Raw genomic sequence first — 20,515 nt, forward strand, 5'->3', positions numbered from 1 at the left:
TAGTCCACTTAGAAAATGCTGTTACTAAGGGGTGGGGTTGACTATTCACATTTGTAGAGCATCTGTGTATGAACAGAATATATAGATAAATTGTTAAACATCCAAACCTTGTAACTCTTTTTTGAAATGTGTTACTATTTTCATTTTATAGGTGAGTAAACTGTTGCTGATAGGTGTTAAGTAACTTATGTAAAGTCCTAGGATAAGGCCCTGCAAAGATTAAATCAGTTCATTCTCTTTTCAGATCATTCTCTTTTTACTGAACTTCATCATACCATTAAAGAGAGAATTTATTCTTTTTCACTTAACTTTTCCATGATAAAGGGGCTTCCAAGGACACGGGTGAGGACTGTTCTTCTCAGAAAGAACAGCAGATATATTTAGAATTTGTCTTTTCCCATCTCTGTTATTACAGAACTAGCCCAAGGTGCTGGTATCTTGTTGGGATGTTGTGATTAGCATTTGTGTTTGCATCCTGTAATCAGTTAGAACCATTTAAACTGCTAGAGTGATGTAAAATGTAAATTGAAAATGTTATCTTCATGGTTAACACTCTTCAGTAGGTTTTCACTGTGTTTAGAACTGAACCCAAATTGCTAACCAAGGTCTGTGAAGGTCCCACCTGATCTGGACCTTGCCTACCTCTTCTGCATCATGTCATGACAACCTGCTCTTCCCTTGTTCTGGTCATGCTAGCTTTCATTCAGTTTTTAAAAGACTAAGTACTTTCCTATTACAAGGTATTGAACATTGCTCAGCATGTAACTCTCTTCACACTGCTCTTGTTATGTCTGGTGCCTTCTCAGTTTTCAGGATAGAGTTTACGATTTCACCTCCTCAGAAGGGCTTGTCCTGACTACCTTCCCTGAGGTAGTTTCTTGTTTAATCTCTTCACAGAACAAAGTTATAATTATTTTACTTATGTATTTATTTACTTCAAAAAGTATTCATTCAAAAAGATATATGCACATCTATGTTTATTACAGCATTATTTACAATAGTCAAAATAGGGAATCAATCCTAAGCAGCCATTAATAGATGAATAGATAAAGTTATGGTGGATATGTACACAGTGGATTCACCCATAAAGAAGAAGGAGATCTTGCTACTTGTGACAACATGGATGGACCTAGAGGGTATTCTGCTAAGTGAATTAAGTCAGACAGAGAAAGACAAATACCATATGGCTTCACTTATATGTGGAAATCTAAAAAGCAAAACAAACAAACAGAACGGAAATTGACTCATAAATACAGAGAACAAACTGGTGTTTGACAGAGGGGATGTGGTTGATGAGATGAGCAAAATAGGTGAAGGGAGGTGGTACATACTTCCATTTATAGAATGAATAAATCATGGGGTGTAATAACACTGCACGATGACAGATGGTAACTACACTCACTGTGGTAAGCATTTTGTAATGTATAGAATTGTTGAAGCACTGTGTTGTGCCCCTGAAACTAGTTATAACATTGCATTTCAACAATACTTCAGTAACACTTATTTTCCGCACTGGAAATAAATTCTGAGAAGTCAGAGATCTGATTGTTCTCTGTTGCATCTCTAATGCTTACTCCAGTTCTTGTACTACCTAGGTCCTCAGTAATGAGACAAAGAAGAACAAAATTTTAGAAATTTGTTAGAAATTTGATCCTATGTACATTAGAGATTTCTTTTTCTCGTAGCCTTTTTCAGCCTTATCAACAATTGTTGATATTTTGTTACTGGTTGGATAGCAAAAAATTGCTTGAGAATAATAATTATTAAGGTTAGAAGTTAGCAGTAAATTAAAATTTAAGCAGATATGCATAAGTAGTTTTTTGTATTTTTTTTTTGTTTTGTTATTTATAAAATAAGTGAATTTCTAAAATATTCTGATCATGTGTAGTTGATCCTTGAACAACATTGGTTTGAGTAGCATGGTTCCACTTACACACAGATTTTTTTGATAAATACAGTGTATTATTGTAAATGTATCATCTCTTCCTTGTGATTTTCTTAATAACACTTTTTCTTCTACCTTTAAGAATAAAAGAAAAGAATATAGTACATAATATAACATTCAAAACATGCTTATTGACTGTTTATGCTATTGGCACGGCTTCCAGTCAAGAGTAGGCTATTAAAAGTTATGTTTCGGAGGAGCAAAACTAATATGTGGATTTTTGACTATGCACTGAGGTCAATGCCTCTTACCCCCCCCCCCCATGTTGTTCAAGGGTCAATTGTATTTTATTCAGTTTACTTTATGATGAATTTGATGATGAAAGTTTTTTTTACATATGGAATTTAAAGTTCTTTCATATCTGCTAAAATGGGAGGTATTTTACTATTTTTAGAATTTTCTCAGTGAATTTAACAGTTTTAGATGATTTGCAAATTATATTGAGGTTTTCATTTTGTGAATGATAACCTGTTTAAAAGAACAGACTTTTGCTGGCACAAGAATATTTTTAAAAAATTGAAAGAAATCAGTTCACTGATGTGTAAGGAAGTGAATTTTGACATCCAATCCCCCACCACTTACTTTTCTAGGCTCTTTTGCATTTTTGTGGTTGGTTGTTGATATTTATTTCCTTGAGTAATACTGCTTAGAGGGAAGAAAACATGATTACTTTTTAAAAATTAGTATATTTTTTAAAGTAGTTTTAGGTTCACAGCAAACTTTAGTGAAAAGTCCAAGGTTCCTCTTATCCTGTATACCTTATCTTCTGTATACCTCTTATCCCCACATATGCTCAACCTTGTTCACTATGGGTGTCTTTTCCCAGCAGGGTACCTTTGTTACAATTGATGCTACATACCTTTGTCAGCAAGGGTGTAGTCATGGTGTTGTACATTCTGTGGGTTTGGACAAATTTATAATTGTATGTACCCACCATTATGGTATCATACATAATAGTTTCACTGCCCTAAAATTCTCTGTACTGTATTTATCTTTCACTTCTCCCTAACCAGTGGCAACCACAGATATTTTTACTGTCTCTGTAGTTTTGCCTTTTTCATAGTGTCATATGGTTTGAATTATTACAGTATGTAGCCTTTCCAGCTTGGCTTCTTTCACTTAGTAATATGCATTTAAGTTTCCTCCATGTCTTCTCAAGGCTTCTTTCTTCTTAGTGCTGAATAATATTACATTGTCTGGATGTACCACGGTTTACATATCCATTCACCAGCTGAAGGACATCTTGCTTGCTTCTAAATTTCAGCAATTATGAATAAAGTTGCTATAAACATTCACGTGCACGCTTTGTGTGGGCATAACTTTTAGCTCATTTGGATAAACAGCAAGGAGTCCAGTTGCTGGAACCTATGGTAAGGTATGTTTAGTTTTATAAGAAACTGACGAACTGTCCTCCAAAGTGGGTTTACTATTTTGTATTCTTACTAGCAATGAAAGAAATTTCCTGTTGCTTCACATCTTTGTCAGCATTTGGTTTTACCAGTTCTGGATTTTTGCCATTCTAATAGGTGTGTAGTAGTGTCTCATTTTAGTTTGCATTTCCCTGATAACATATGATATGGAGCATCTTTTCATATACTTATTTATCATTTGCATATCTTTTTGTTGAGGTGTCTGTTAAGGTCTTTGGACCATTTTTTAGTCATTCTTATTGTTGATTTTCAAGAGTTCTTTGTGTATTTTGGGTAATAGTCCTTTACCAGGTATATCTTTTATCAGTATTTTTACTCAAGTCTATTACTTGTCTTTTCATTTTTTTGATAGTGTCTTAACACAGCAGAAAATTTTAATTTCAGTGAAGGTCAGCTCATCAATTCTTTCTTTCACTGATTGTGCCTCTAGTGTTGTATCTAAAGAAGTTCATCACCAAACCCAAGATCATCTCTGTTTTCTCGTATGTTATTGAGTTTTATCATTTTGCATTTTACATTAATGTCTGTGATCCATTTTGAGTGATTTTGTGAAAGCTATAAGGCCTATGTCTAGATTTATATTTTTGCCTGTGGATTTTGCCAGTTTTTCCAACACTATTTTTTGAAAAGACTGTCTTTTTATCCATTGTATTGCCTTTTCTCTTTTGTTAAAGATTGGTTGATGCTATTTAGGTAGGTCTATTTCTGGGCTCTCTATTCTGTTACTTTGGAGGTTTTTTTGTTTTTTGTTTTTGTTGTTTTTTTTTTTTTTTTTGCCAATACCACACTGTTTTGATTCTTGTAGATTTACGGTAAGTCTTGAAGTCACTTAGTGTCATTCTTCCAACTTTGTTCTTCTCCATCAATATTGTGTTAGCTGTTCTTGGTCTTTTTCCCCTCTTTATAAACTTCAGAAACAGTTTATTGATACTGACAAAAATAACTTGCTTTAGTTTGATTGGCATAGCACCGTGAATCTAGATCAAGTTGGGAAGAATTGACATCTTGACAATATTGAGTTTTCCTATCCCTGAGCATGGTATATCTCTCAAATTTTTTAGTCCTTTGTTTGCTTCTACCAGAGTCTTGTAGTTTTCCTCATGTAGAGCTTGTTTGTAGTTTTTTAGAACTTACACTTAATTACTTCTCTTTTGGGAGGGTGCTGATATAAATGCTATTGTGTTTTTAATTTCAAATTGAGGTTATTCATTGTTGGCACCTAGGAAAGCAATTGACTTTTGTATATTAACTTTGTATTCTGCTATTTTGGTATAACCACTTATTAGTTCTAGAAGGATTTTAGATAATTCTTTTGTAATGTACACCTAGATGATCATGTCATCTGTGTACAAAGGCTGTTTAATTTCCTTCCCCATTTGTATATCTTTTATTTCCTTTTATTGCCTTAATGCATTAGCTAGAAATTGCAGGACAGTGTTGGAAAGCAATGGAGAGAGGGTCACCCTTGCCTTGTTTCTGATCTTATTTGGAAAGCTTCAATTTCTCACTATTTCTATGATGCTCACTGTAGAGTTTTATAGACATTCTTTACCAAGTTAAGGAAATATCCCACTAATCTTAGTTTACTGAGAATTTTTATCATGAATGAGTGTTGGATGTTGGCAAATGCTTTTTGTACATCTGCCAATGTGATCATGTGATTTTACTTCTTTAGCTTATTAATGTGATTAATTTCATTAACTAATTTTGAATGTTGAACCAGATTTGCATGCCTGGAATAGATCCCACTTGATTGTGGTACATAATTATTTTCCATGTTGTTGGATCCGATTAGCTAATAATGTTGATTTTTTTTCATCAGTATTCTCAAGAGATATTGTTCTGTAGTTTTCCTTTTTTGTAATGTCTTTGTCTTGTTTTGGTGGTAGGTTAATTCTAGCCTCATAGAATGAATTGGGAAGTATTCCCTCTTTTTCAATCTTCTGAAAGAGATTACAGAGAATTGATACAATTTCTTTCTTAAATATTTGGTATGATTCAAACATTGTGAACCAATCTTGGCCTGGTGCTTTCTCTTTTGGAAGTTGATTAATTATTGATTCAATATTTTAAATAGATGTAGGCCTTATTCAGATTGTCCATTTCTTTTTGTAGAAGTTTTGGCAGATTGTGTCTTTCAAGGACCTGGGTCAGTTTCATCTAGGTTTTCAGATGTGTGAGCATGGAGTTATAGTATTTATTTTCCTTTTAATGTTCATATAATCTGTTGTGATGTGCTCTCTTTCATGTCTGATATTAGTAATCTGTGTTTTTCTTCTTTTTGTTTTACTTAGCCTGCCTAGGGGTTTATTGATTTTATTGATCTTAACAAAGAATCAGCTTTTGGTTTTGTTAATTTTCGCTGTTGATTTCCTGTTTTCAAGTTCATTGATTTTTACTATAATTTTTTAATTTCTTCTGTTTACTTCATTTTAATTTTCTGTTTTTTTTTAAAGAGAGAATTATAGATAATTGAGTTTAGCTCTTTCTTCTTTTCTGGACTTCTAGGTCTCTTAAATTCTGGGGAGAATGGTTTGCCCTGTGACCTCATTTCTCTCATGGATCTGTGAAGAGTTATTTGTTTTTCAGTTTGTTTAGCTTTTTACTTGTTAAGACAGAGTGGCGATCTCTAAGTGCCTTATACACTGGAAAAGAAATCGGAAGTTCAGTTATTACTTTTAACCTGACAGACAAGATCATTTCTGAAATGTGACTGAATCACAATGTGTTTTCATTGGACTTCTTATTTTTGTGTGGTACTTGATAAGACAGAGCCAGAGGAACTAAAAAAGGTGAACTTGCAGAACAAGTATAAAGCACAAAACAATATATTTTAATGCCTCTTTTAAAAGTATATTTTAAATACTTGTATAAGAAGAAGTCATAAGTAAGAAAGGCCTACCAACTTCTTTTTTACTTCCTTTAAGCAGAAAATTAATATCTTAGTGTAATAAGCCATTTAATGTATCACTTCAGAATGCATTCAAGTAAATTTCTTGACTAACAAACTATTTAAATAAATGTGTTACTGTTCTCAAAGGGCTAATAGTTACATCAAATACTTTGGCTAGACATTCAGTATAATATGTTTTGTTAGGTTTGCTAAGTGCTATGTAGCAGCATACAATATATTTTAGTAGAAAGATTGGCAAAGATGTAAATAGATAATTCTTAAAAGAATGAAAGATACCATTTCACCTATTGGAAAATTTAAATGATTTTTTCAGTATTAGTGAAGATGCAGCAAAATAGGCACAAACAGTAAAAATTGGTACAACCTTTCCATTTTTGAAATTGTGTGTATTTTACCTTTTTATTTAAAAATTAGTTTAGTCTGACAGAAAATTTGCAAAAATAGCATAGACAAATCTAATATATCCTTCCACTTAGGTTTGGCTAATGTCACAATTTTTAGGAATTTATGCTAAAGAATTGTAAGACATTGGAACATAGACTTAAATACAGATGTGTTATTGCAATCTTGTTTTCAATTATTATGCTGTAATCTGGGTACTTCCAAAGTCTCTCAGTTTGCACGTTTCAACCTTTTCCAAAGTTAGTCTAGGTTAGTGAAGGTAATGTTCTAGTGTCAGTGCATGTTAACGGTTTCAACCAAACTAATATTTGCCTGTTATATGAGAAGTACGTGACTAATACAGCATTCAAAAGGTATTTTTGTGACAGACAGCTATACCAGTGAGAAAAATATGAATAGTGATAACCAATGTTTAATGAATGATTGGCAGGCAGTGTGCTCAGTGACTTCTGTGCGTTATTTCATTTAATCTTCCAGCAACACCAGGTACTGGTAACTTTCTGATTTTACAGATGAATAAGCTGAGATTTAGAAGAGTTACCTAAGGTTACATCCTAGCAAGTAGCCTAGGGGAGTCTACATTTATATCCTGCATTACTAATTGCCACTTTCCTCATTCTTTTCTTTCTTCTTTCTTCCCTCTGTGTTTCACAATCTTGTAGGTCTAGAAATCTGTTTTGTATGCCAAGGGGAAAGTGATATTCCAGGTACCAGATGTTACCTTATGTCTTAGTTTGGGGTGCTTTAACAAAGTGCCATAGACTGGGTACCTTATACACAATAGAAATTTATTTCTCACAGTTCTGGAAGCTGGAAGTCAGAGATTAAGAGGTCAGAATGGCAAAGTTCTGGTGAGAGCCATTTCTCAAATTGCAAACAGATGACTTCTTTTAATCTCATGTGGCAGAGAGTAGAGAAGGAGAAGCAAGCTCTTTTATAACTCCTCTAAGGGTACTAATCCCATTCACGAGGGCTCCACCCTCATGACCTCATCGTGTCCTAATTATTTCCCAAAGGCTCCACTTCCTAATGCCATCCTATCAGAGGGTTGGGTTTCTACATATGAGTTTTGGGGAGACACCAGCATTTAGTCCCTAATGTCTTACAATTATTTCAGAATATTTGTCACTTAGTAAGGAATGTTTAATGAAAAATGATTAAAAGCAGAGCCAGTTTCTGTTCTAAAAGCACCAGGTACCAACAAATGCAGTACTACATTTTTTTTATACTGACCATTTTGCTTATTAGTCTGTTGGCTCAAAAGGAGTAATAAGTGTGAATTTACCAGATTGTCAAGTTATTTCACTCCTTACCTCCAATACCTGGAATGATTATACACATGTTTAATCCTGAGGCGATCCTGATTAATTGCTTCACCTTTGTACTAGTGACTACAATGCTGATGTTACATTTTCTTCTGAAAGAAAACAGGAAAACAAAACAAAAACAAAATTTCACCAGGATATATGAATTATTTTAAAATAATGATATTAAAATAAAATAGAATAAAATAAAGATATTAAATTTAAGATTTACTTTCCAAAACTAAAGTTGGTAATTCAGCCAATATGGAAGATAACTTATGACCTCGAATGATACATTACCTTCCCTGGTTGAAACCCTGATGTACTTAAAAGTAATCAGTAATAGTGTTCTTTTTTCCTTTGAGTTTCTCAGCTTTTGGTGACTAGTCATTTGTTTTGCTAAATACTGTGGAGTTTTGTTTGGAAACTCTGTTCTCTAATTTTGGTATGTTTGGCCCAGAACAAGTTCTCTAAATCAATAAAGAATAGGAATGACCAGCATGTACTGAGCCATTTCTGTTACCTGGTACTCTGTTAATCACTTTACATTAATTTACTTCACTAAATTCTTAAACAGCCAGGATTCACAATGGGGACATTCTGATCCTAATGTCAAGATCTTAGCTGTTTCTTTATTTCAAGAGGTAAATCTATATAAATTTTACGAGCTGTGCAGGTAATGTAAATAAGGTAAATAGCTTGGCGTAGTAATTACTTGGGCAAATTAGACTTTGCAGTGTTGTACCTAAAGTATTCGTATACATTTTTTTAAAAAACACTTTAGGCCAAACCCAAATCAGAAGATAGAGTGGATAAATTTAAAATACTGTGGATCATGGCCGTGAAGGCTTCTTGTCCAAATGATAATTTAAATTATTTTTATTTGACATGCATTTTAATTTCTGTTCTCTCACATACCTGAGATTTTGAGTGAATTTGATCTAATTTGTGATTAGATCCATAGAGAAGGAAATAAAATCTTATTACTTGTTTTGGACAATGCACTGTGTACCTGCATGTATAGTAAAGGTATAAGCTGCATTATGCATGGTGACAATTCACATCAACTCCTGTCCTCACCTTTAGAAGAGGAACACAAAAGAATGGGACTTTGTATCTATAATAATTGTTTCTTTTAAAAAACATCCAGAGCTTTGAAACAAAAAAGTCAACATCTGTTTAATCTCTGTGATAGAGACATAAATATGTGATAAACTATTTTTTGTACTTTTCTGATATTTGAAGTGTTGCATAATTTAAAAAATGTGTGTATGAAAGAGAAAATAATTGCAGCTGTATGCTGTTGTTCTCTTTTTTCTGCCTTTGTTGTTTATTTTCAGTTTTAATTTTTGTCATTCAAAGGAACAAGTATTTAACCCACTGTTGGTATATAGGAAATCTTTGGGTGAGAAGGCAGAAAAACAGAGAAAACAGAGGCGCTTACTTCAGCAAAGAGTGGAAGAATGATTTTCCATAGCAGAAGAGACAGCACTTAAAGATCAGGGAGGCAAGAAAGGGAACAAACATCTCATAAACTGAATAAATGCAAATAATTGAGCATAACTGGAAGCAAAGAAAGGGCATGGAGGAGTAATGACTGAGATCAGCGTATAAATTTAGACAGAGCTCAGATGATGAAAGCCATGATATGTGCAAATATGTTTGGACTTTATCCTGTGGATCAGTAGTTCCCAATTCAGGCTGATCTTCAGAATTAACTGGATCCCATTTCAGCTATATCAGCCTCATGAATCTAATATTTCTTAAAATAGTGACCAGAACACTGTTCTTTAAAAGTCTCTGCCACATGTATTGTCTTACTTCATTCTAAAAACCCTCTCAGACAGGGAGTTGGTATTGTTCTCCACCTGTGTAATGTAGAATTATAGTCCGGAGTAGGACAATACAAGTTTATCAGGTTAGTTTCAACATACTTGTGTTTAGAATTCAGTACATCTCTCTCCCAGGAACTGATGCCTTCTGTTTCTGACCCATTTGGCTGGGGCAGATGGAGAAGAGCTACACTAAAAGCATTTCTTCACTTCCGAGATGGTTGCTGTGAAGGCTTTAACTGCAGTCCTTCCAGATTTTTTATGAGATGAAAGCCTCTGTATAAAATTAGGTTAAATTGCAAAACTAAATGGTGTGCAGTTGGGACCTGCTCATCAGTACTGACTGTGGGAGTTTTTGAAGGATTTTTGATAGTGTGACCTGATAAGCTTTGTATTTTGTACTGGTGGGGAGGGGAGCAGGGGAGATCAAAGATAAGGAACATTATCAGTATTCCAGGTAAGAAGGGATGTTCATCCCTACTAAAGCTTGGGTTATAGGACGTAATAGAGTCGAGAAAATTAGAGGGTAGAATGTAATAAATAAGTTCTGTGAGTGGATTTTCATTTTTGATGAGCTTGTGAGATTGGGCAAGGAAAGGAAAAAAGCCTGAAATTGTTAGGAGGGATAAGAGTTCTGGGTAACATATCCATATCAAATGTGTATTGATTAGGACTTCAGTGGTTTTGATTTTCCAGTCTTAGTCATAGAAAATGTTTGTGATAAGCTATCAATAACTTGGTTTTATTTTTCTTTAATTTTTGATAATATTCTCCCATCCAGAATTATTTTATGGTTCTTTCTGTGGGTTTAAGGTCACATGCTGTCTTACCATCTAGCATTCATTGCTCCCAAAGAGAGCCAGTGGACTTTCTACAGCCAGCAGTAGAAGGAGGGTCAGTGGAGAGTTTTATCTTATTTTCAACTATTGACCTTTTAATGTACTATAACTCACTGGGGTGTTTTGGAGTTTTAACCATTTACCTGGGCACCTGGTGGCTCAGTTTGTTGAGTGTCTGACTCTTGGTTTTGGCTCAGGTCATGATCCCATGGGTTGTAGGAGCGAGCCTGGCAACAGCATTAAGCACCATGCTCAGCAGGGAGTCTGCTTGAAGATTCTCTCCCTCTAGTCCCCCCTCCCCCACTCGTGTGGTTTCTTTCTCTCTCTCTGAAATAAATAAATAAATCTTTAACTATTTACCTATTTACTATCAGGTTGAGAGAAGCTTTTCATTAGAAAATATAAAATATCATGAATATAAAACTGTTGTAGAATAAGGCCTGATTCATAAGCATTTTCTAGTTGAGACAAATTATAAGCATCTTTTTTTTCTTACCATAGGGCAAAAGTTGGATTGTTAAAAGAAGTTATGAAGATTTTCGGGTACTTGATAAACATCTTCATTTATGTATTTATGACCGACGATTCTCCCAACTCTCAGAGCTTCCCCGTTCTGATGCCCTGAAGGATAGTCCGGAGGTAAGCATTTAGTACTTTGTAGCAGTAATCACTGTCTATAAATTACAGGAAGTTTTGTCTGTAAACTAAATAAAAGCTTATATTGAACACTCAGGATGATTCCAGGGATTATTTAATTATTTCGTAACTGAAAAATTAGTAGTGCTATGTAGAATATTTAGAATTAAGGTAGGCTTGGAGTGTAATTTTATTAAAAAATTCATAGTATATAAACATGCTATATATATGAGCAGACCATTCTTCAAAGAGAACATAAACTGTGGAAGCAGAAATATGGAAAAATGTTGACTTAACTAATAATTAGAGAAAGGTATAGTTTATGATGACATGTCATGTCTGTGCCCTTACCTCCACTCCTGCCAAATTTCTGGTAAGAATAGAAAAGATTTTTAAAAAATTTAAATGGGAAGAGATTCTTTATAACATCAGAAAATAACAACCATCAAAATTGGGAGGAATCTTTGAAAGTAGATGGGTAGGATTTATGGGGGGTGAGCAAATACAGCATAAAACACATGTACAAGAGGATTGAAGAGGACAGATAAATTAGAAATCTTGATGATAAAAGCTGAATAAATAAAATAACTGAAAAGAGCAAACAGGGCTTTCAGAAGCATGATTACTATCTTCAGAGAGAAAGTGAGGCAAACAGTCATGGAATGAGAGCAGAGTTTTATAAAAATAAAAAGATCAGAGATCTTTGAAATGAACATGTACTTACTTAAATTAATTTTAGTCATAGCAAACCTGAATAGTTGGACTGTGTTCAAAATGGACACAGATGAAGAGAGCATTAGTGAGCTGGGAGAGCAAATTTTATAAGAATATAGCCCCAGAACGGAGAGAAGCATGAAAAGTTGTGGGAGAACAATTGGGAATCATGGAGAATAGTTCCTGAAGTTCCTATTTCCCTCTTCTAGGAGTTCTAGCAGGATACAGTAGATGGAAGTAACTAAAAATTAATATAAGAAATTCTCTAAAACTTAGGAAAGGCATGTTTCAGATCAGATGGGCCCAGTAAGTGCTAAGCATGATGACTGAAAATACATGCATCTAGAAAGACTATAGTGAAATTTCAAAATGCCAACAGAGAGAAAACCCAAAAAGCTTTCAGAGAGCTAAACACATACTTTCTTAAAAGAACAAGAATCGTATTGACATTCAACTCCTCAGCAGCCGCAATGGATGCTTGAAAAAGAGTGCAGATACTTTTCAAGTCCTGAGGGGAAGCCATTTCAAATCTCTAATGAATTCCAAGGCAATTAAGTAGGTACGACAAAGTAGAGACCTCCTCAGTCATGTAAGAACTGACAAAGCAGCAGACTTAAAACCGCAGATTCTTTTTGTATCATAGGAAACCTCGAAGTCCATCTCCATTTCCCATGTCCACCTACTTGTCATATTTTTTCTTTCCCCAGCTGTCTCAGGACATGGCCACTACGAAAAAGTCCCAGGATTTTATTCTCTTTTTTTAAGACAGCCACCAGAATGAGTTAAATTTTGTATCATAATTCCTAATTCCTGCAGTAACTCTTGTTAGGCCAGCTAATGTTCAGTCACATTTCTGGACCAGTCCACGGACCCATGGTGTGCAGTTGCACATGAATATGGCTGTCCTGTCACAGCTGCATGCATGGAAGATTACAGCAGGTCTTGGAGAGTTTCAAGGTAGCCAGGAGGAAGCTGGGCAGAAAAGCCAAGTATGTCTCTGCTTATAATTATCTTTTTTATATTTTCAGTATAAAAATAGACAGCAGTAAGGTTAGAAGCTATAAAATAGTATGATCCCTGATGATGAGGAGATAGCAGTTAAAGTTCTTCACAAGACATGGTATTTCTATGTAAGTGCCTGTGGTTTCACTTCATGGAAATCTCAAGCCACTGTGAAGAATCCCCTATTACTATTACAATGCCTAAAAATCTGCAGATTTTTTGCCCCCAGAAACAACCAATTTATACGAGTTACTTGGACAGAGTGCTGTATCTTGACTTTGAGTTACCACTGAATCTTCTCTTTCTCTTTAGTCTGTCACTCAGATGCTTATGGCTTACCTATCCCGCCTTTCAGCTATTGCTGGCAACAAGATCAATTGTGGACCTGCCCTTACTTGGATGGAGGTATTATCTAATTTATGTCTTATCAAAATTTATTTTTGAACTGTCTACTTAAGAAATTTAATGTTAATTTAATTTTGATAACTATTGAGCTTTAGGAATCAAAGAAATGGAGTTTATTCTCATCTTTTGGAAGGATAGATAAAGTGATATGTTAAGCATTTTTTATCTCAAATCTATCTTTCTTTGAGAATCCAGGAAATTAATTTAAGTATATCTTGTGAATTTCAATGGCACCTCTTAGTTTGGTGTTTAATGTATTAATGTGTACATTTAGAAATATATATATATACACACACACACACAAACACATACACTATATACATTTATATCTATTTAGTTAAATTAGTAATTGAAAATATGTTTCAATTATTTATGAACAAGAGACAATACACTTTTTAAAGAGTCCAATTTAAGATTGTATTGAGTATTACAGTATCCAGAAAATATGTTAGGCATTTCTCCTTAATGTGCATATGTAAAGTTATATTATTCTTTCCTCTCAGTGGAAATTGGGAAGACCGGATGGAAAATTGAAAAAAATATGAGCTTAGAGGCAGGCCAACTTGCACTGAGATATTGGCTCTTCCATTATTGGCTGTGTGAACTTGGACAAATTATTTAATTTCTCATAAATTATATAACCTTTTTTAGCTTTAACATTTTTATCTTTAAATTATGATAATGATGTTGACTGTCTTTTAGAGTTATACAGGAATTTTTTTTTTAAGCTTTTATTTATTTATTCGACAGAGATAGAGACAGCCAGCGAGAGAGGGAACACAAGCAGGGAGAGTGGGAGAGGAAGAAACAGGCTCATAGTGGAGGAGCCTGATGTGGGGCTTGATCCCATAATGCCGGGATCACGCCCTGAGCCAAAGGCAAATGCTTAACCACTATGCCAGCCAGGCGCCCCATAGAGTTATGAGGATTAAATTAAATCATGTTCTGTGCACAGCACAATGACTAGCGTACATTAAGTACTCAATATATATAGTAGCTGTTGTTTTTTTAAGATTCTTCAGGTTATGGTTTCTCTAAATCAAATTGAATATCTTTTATAGATAGTCAAAGAAACTTTTGCAAGTCCCATGTCTTTAACCATCTCATAGTCCATTTTCTTTGTTATAGATTGACAATAAGGGAAATCATCTTCTAGTTCATGAGGAATCATCCATTAACACTCCTGCTGTCGGTGCTGCCCACGTTATCAAGAGGTACACTGCTCGGGCCCCTGACGAATTGACTTTAGAGGTAAATGGCTAAAGACTTTCTGTGTCAGCTCAGGCCCTTTTCCTATACTCCATTATCTTTTAGCCTGGAATGCCATCTATTTTTATTTAATGACCGTATTCATCATTGGAAATTCAGTTTAAATCTCCCATTTCTTCTAGGAAGTCATCCTTGATCTCCCTACTCTGTGCAGATACATATCCCCAAATAGCCTGAATCGACATTTCTTTTTTCTTTCTTTCTTTAAAAAATACTTTATATTTAAGTAATCTCTACACCTAATGTGGGGCTCAAACCCACAACCTCACGATCAAGAGTCGCATGGCCTACTGACTGAGCCAGCCAGGCACCCCTATCGCTGACATTTCACTTATTACACTCAGTCATAATTGTTGTCCTGTTTATCTTCGTGATCTTTTTGAGAGCCAGGTCTCAGTCTTTTGTCTTTGTGTTTTTAGTACCTAAAAGCAATACCCAGTGATACTTTCTTCTCATTGTTTATTCAAAGATTGAGTTAAAGAATGGATAAAAAGTGAAATGAACATTTCTTGCTATCAGATGCAAAAGGAGGGAAGTTAAGTTTCTTTATTTAATATTGGCTGATGAGAGACAAAAAACTGCTAACAGTTATTCAGCTTAAGAAAAAAACAATATAAATTTTTAGGTTCCATACACAAAGGAATGCATGTCTTGAAAGATGCTGTGTCTGTTACCAAATGTGGCTTTGTGAAGATGACTTTCATGGCCTGGAAAATCAGTTGTTAATATACAAAGAAAAATTTTTAAAGCAATATGTATACCATAGTAATATTGTTCTGAAGTACTTAACTAGGTTTTATCCCAGAAATCACTTATTTTGATTGAAGAATGTAACTTCCATTAAATATATTGTTAAAAACTATTATTATGATTTTTATATTTAAGATTTTGTAAAAGTTTGTATAAACTTACTAGATTGTCTTTTAGAGTGAAGAAAGTAAGCTATTAAGTGGAAATGTTATATTGTACCATCTAATGCAAAAGGCGTAGTTGTCATCAAACTTTATACTTACTAAGGATAACCAAGTAATTGTAGACATTGCAGGCCTTTGTTATATGACTAAGTAAAATGTATCAAGTGCTCAAAAACAGTACATGGCACATGGTAATCATGCACTAAATGTGTATTAATAAAAGTTGTGGTTGTTCTAAATATGAGTATTTTAAACTGTCCCTTCTAAGTGGATCTGATCACTTTTAGTAACAGTAACAGTATTTTAACAGAAGTGGTGACAATAGTATGATGGCTGGCATTCAAAAATCGTATGCTATAAATTTGGCTTTCTGAAGTTACTGCACATATGTTGGTTGGATCCCAATCTTTGTGCTGCTTAACTTTTTTAGACTTCTTCTTTACAAATGGTTAAGATTATTGAATTTTTTACAGAAAAAGGTGTTATGTTTTTCCAGAAATAATTAGCCAGAGAATAAGGATTGTACTTTAACTTTTGTTCTAGTTCAGATTTAACAATTGGTTTAAAATTTGGCTAAAAAATTTTCACTTAAAATTTTCCCTTGTAGGTGGGAGACATCGTTTCTGTTATTGACATGCCCCCAAAAGTGTTAAGCACATGGTGGAGAGGCAAGCATGGATTTCAGGTAGGCAACAAAGAATTAGGTGTGAAGAAGTTCAAAAAATAGTTTTTGTTTATTCTTCAGTAATATTTCTCTTTACACATGTACTGGCAATGCACTTTGTCAGCCGAGGTAGAAAAATGTAGATGATATTAGACTTGGATTTCCTTTTCTACTTACTCTTTGTAGTCGTTTTGTTTTCTTTTTTAAATGGTGGTATAATCAAAATTTGAACATCATTACTGGCCTGATGACGACTTTTAGATTATCAGGGCTGTAACTCTGCCTTGCTTTTAATATTGGTTTTGAATCATGATTCATTCACATATATTTTCTAATCTCTAGAATTAAGTCAGTTTGATAAAAGCTTTTCTTTAAAAATGTATTTTGTAACTGTTAATTTAAACAGTATGTTAATTGCATACCAACAACAGCATCTAAAGCAGTCTCATTTATTTTTTTTATATATGCCTAAATAATTTGAGAGCTGATAATGGCTTCTTTAGATTGACTAACACCAGTTTCCATAGGATATATAGGTTTTCTTTTATCGGTTAAAACACCCATAGAAGAGCATCTGAAAATGTCTTAAAATTGTGTCTTTAGCATATAACCTGTGAATTTTTTGTGGATTTTTTGTGATCTTTTTATAAAAGTGTTCCTAAAATGCTACATAAATATAATGTTCATACTATATGGCTAGAAATATTAATAAGTATTATATAAAGATCTTGAGCTTTGCCTATTAAATAGAAATTAGTATTAGGTTTTTATAAGATGTATTTTATTAAAAAATAATCATACAATTTAAAACAGGATAGCATGGTGGTTAAGAGCATGGGCTTTGGTGCCAGATTGCCTGGGTGTTATGCTGTATTATCTTGAGTTTGTTAATTTTACTTTTCTGTGCCTCAATTTCCTCATTTGTAAAATGGGGATTGTAGGACTCTTTGTTTCATAAGATTATGGTAAAGATTAAATGGGTGAGGGTAAAGTATGTAAAGTACCTAGAATAGGCCTGATGTATATTTTTCACTCAAAAAATGGTGATTTTTAAGTTTAAATAATTGTGAGGGTTTTTTTTTACAAATTTAATTTTATCTATCCTTTTATCTATTATAAAAGCATCTATAGCAATTTAATTTGATAATTAAGACCAGAAAAATCATATCCATATTATACCACAAATTCTCTTGTTTGTATAATTGGGGTCTTTTATCTGTGCTCTGATTTCTTAATTGCTATCTATGCATAATTGGTGCATTTGATTAAATATAAAACTAAATAGAAAAGTAGGGTTATCTTTTTTCCTATTAAGAGGTCAGTTCTCCATGTTCATAAACTGTAGGGTCTAAAAGATGACAAAGTTAAATAAATTTGGCTTTACGATGGCAGTTAAGTTTTTTTCTTAATATTGCTGCCTTTCTTATAATCTTAGACAAGTCATTTGCTTTCTTTGTACTTGAGTTTCTTCTTAATTGGAGAGTTCCATTTATAATCTCTCTCATTCTCAGCATTTTCCTTCTATTATTGTAAAAATGGTAGTGGGTTTTCCCTGCTTTCATATGACAGATATTTATTGAGATCTGACTCTGTGTTAGGTATAAATTTATCTTCCTAACTCTTTATTTAGAGTCACACAGATTAGTTTCTTGCCTAAACAGATTATTCTTTTAAATGTTAATATATAAATTAACAATTGTTAAAACATCAGCTTGCTGCCAAAACAAATTATTTAAAATAAAAACAGATTTTTAAACTTAAAGAATTTACTTGTAATTGATAATGAAAGGATTTTTCTATAGCATTGCTATTTCTTTTCATTCTAATTGGTCCTGGAAGGACAGTCATGTCTGTTTAGATCATGTTGGAAAATATGGATTTGAGAAGAGGAGTTGATTGTGAGCATTGGGGGGGGAGGGGTCACCTGTAAAACGAGGAACAGTCTTTAAATATCACTGTCAAAACTTCATTTATAAAAGGAATCTAGTACTTTAAGAAAATATTCCACACAGTTCAATCTTCCTTGATGTTCCTAAGCACTCATCCATTTGTAAGACTGCCTCAGGGTTTATCGCAGGGGAAGGTGCGAATGGGAAGGTATGTATTGCGCATCTGTTATGTGCAAAGTATTGTGGGCACTTTATACACAACGTTTTCTTTAGTCGTCACAAAACTATTAACCCCTTTTATGGAGGGGAAACAGTTTGAAGGGGTTAATAAGCGGTCAAGATGCCAAATCCATAAGAGATGGAGTAAGGACTCAAATTCAGTTCTGCTTGATCACATTGCCTGAGAAGCACTAAGCATGATTTCTGCATTTACTCTCATATTACTAATTTTATCCTCAGTTTTCTACCCTACGGAAAGGAACACCTTTCCTTCCTAGCCAGTGAAGGAATGCTGTAAAGATTAACCAACAGAGGACTGTAAAGCATACAGGTTTACTGGTAGAAACATTGCTGTTACCATATGTTATGTTTTTATGTAATAATTAGTATATTGTATCTGGGGAAAAACTCCTCTTCAAGCTCTTTGTGATGTTCTCTACCCTTGTTAGGTATTTTTAAACGGTGAGCATGTGCCCTTCCTTACTCAAATATTTTGTTGAGAGAGGAAGATAATTATAATTTATTCCATGTATATGATAATTATAGATGAGATCCTTGATTTTTAATTTTGAAATTACTGGAATAATGGCTTAGTCCATTTATATGGTTTTCACATATATATATTTTTTAACTCAGTGGAATTGTTGAACAAAATCTTACATAGAACTTCAGTGTGAGAAAAGGCAACAGTGGAGTTTCCCTGGTTAGTTCAAGTCAAGCACTCTGGGCCTTATTCCCTGTGGAGCATGTCTGATTGACCTCCCTTGGGCCTCCTGCAGCATCCCAGAGGAGCCTCAGTAGAGCTATGTACAAACACCACCACTGGAAAACCACTTGTATACGTTACAAGGACACCTCACTTTATATAGTGGATATATTACGTCATAGGCTATTTTATAATTTTAATTTTTTTAAAGATTTTATTTATTTATTTGACAGAGGGTGAGAGAGCACAAGCAGGGAGAGCAGCAGGCAGAGTGAGAGGGAGAAGCAGGCTCTGTGCTGGTGTTGAGCAGGGAGCCCGATTCAGGACTTGATCCCAGGACCCTGGGATCATGACCTAAGCCAAAAGCAGCTGCTTAACCAACTGAGCCACCCAGTTGTCCCTATAATTTTAATTTTTAAAAGCCAGTTAACATTCCAAAAACATTAGAGAAACTTGGTCTTTATAAGAACATTTTTACAAAGATTTTATTTATTTATTTATTTATTTATTTATTTATTTATTTATTTATTTATTTATTTTAGAGAGAAAGAGCATGAGCAGGGGGAGGAGCAGAGGGAGAGGGACAAGCCGATTCCGTGCCAAGCACAGAGCCTGATGTGGGGCTTGATCTCACAATCCTGAGGTCATAACCTGAGCCGAAAATCAAGACTCAGATACTTGACTGAGCTACACAGGCTCCCGTAGAAGAACATTTTTTAAGTGACTCCTTTCAGAAGGATAATATTCATTTTTTTTATTTCTCTAATGTAAATTATGTCTGAATTCTTAGAACTTCATATATTCTGGTATAAATGGGTAATACAAATTCAGAATGCAAATAATAATCACAAATACTACTTTTGTGAGGTTTTTTTCCTGTTATCGAGTATTGCTATTTCTGAAATTCATCTCTTCCTTCATTTGTCTGTTAGGTGCTGTATTAGTTGGCTGCTATAGGAAAATACTATAGCCTGGGTAACTTGAGCACTAGGAATTTATTTTCCTAGGCAGTTTGGAGGCTGGAAGTTCAAGATCAAAGTGTTGTTAGCGTTGGTTTCTTCTGAAGTCTGTCTGCCCAGCTTACAGATGGCTACCTTCTCACCGTTAACTCACGTGCTCTTTCCTCTGTGTGCACACAGAGACACACATCCCCGTGTCTCTGTCCCTATGTCCTAATAATCCCTTCTTATAAGGACATCTGTCAGATTAGCATGGGCACACCCATATGACTTCATTTAATCTTAATTGCCTCTTTAAAGGCCCTGTCTCCAAATATAGTCACATTCGGAGATAACGGGGGTTAGAGCCAACATATGAATTTTGGGGGGTATACAGTTCAGCCCATCATGGGTGCCAACCAGCCCTTTAGGGCCGGTTTGAAGGCCTTTCGGGGACTATCTCACATTGACTTGATAAGGAGCAGGGCCCTAC

At 34.3% G+C, this 20,515-nt stretch overlaps 1 protein-coding gene across 5 annotated transcripts in view; it reads left to right on the top strand.

The window, feature by feature from the left end:
• ARHGAP32 (Rho GTPase activating protein 32) overlaps nt 1–20,515 on the top strand; it is a 293,982-nt gene that overhangs the window by 190,192 nt on the left and 83,275 nt on the right. For all 5 annotated transcript variants that reach the window (XM_087868278.1, XM_087868279.1, XM_087868280.1 and 2 more), the window contains 4 exons: nt 11,168–11,305; nt 13,331–13,423; nt 14,552–14,674; nt 16,214–16,291. In XM_087868278.1, coding sequence (XP_087724404.1) covers nt 11,168–11,305; nt 13,331–13,423; nt 14,552–14,674; nt 16,214–16,291 — 432 coding nt within the window. The remainder of the gene's footprint in view (nt 1–11,167; nt 11,306–13,330; nt 13,424–14,551; nt 14,675–16,213; nt 16,292–20,515) is intronic.

The sequence above is a fragment of the Ursus americanus genome, chromosome 16, assembly GCF_024610735.1.
Source record: "Ursus americanus isolate L20-20 chromosome 16, mUrsAme1.1.p, whole genome shotgun sequence".
Classification (NCBI taxonomy): domain Eukaryota; kingdom Metazoa; phylum Chordata; class Mammalia; order Carnivora; family Ursidae; genus Ursus; species Ursus americanus.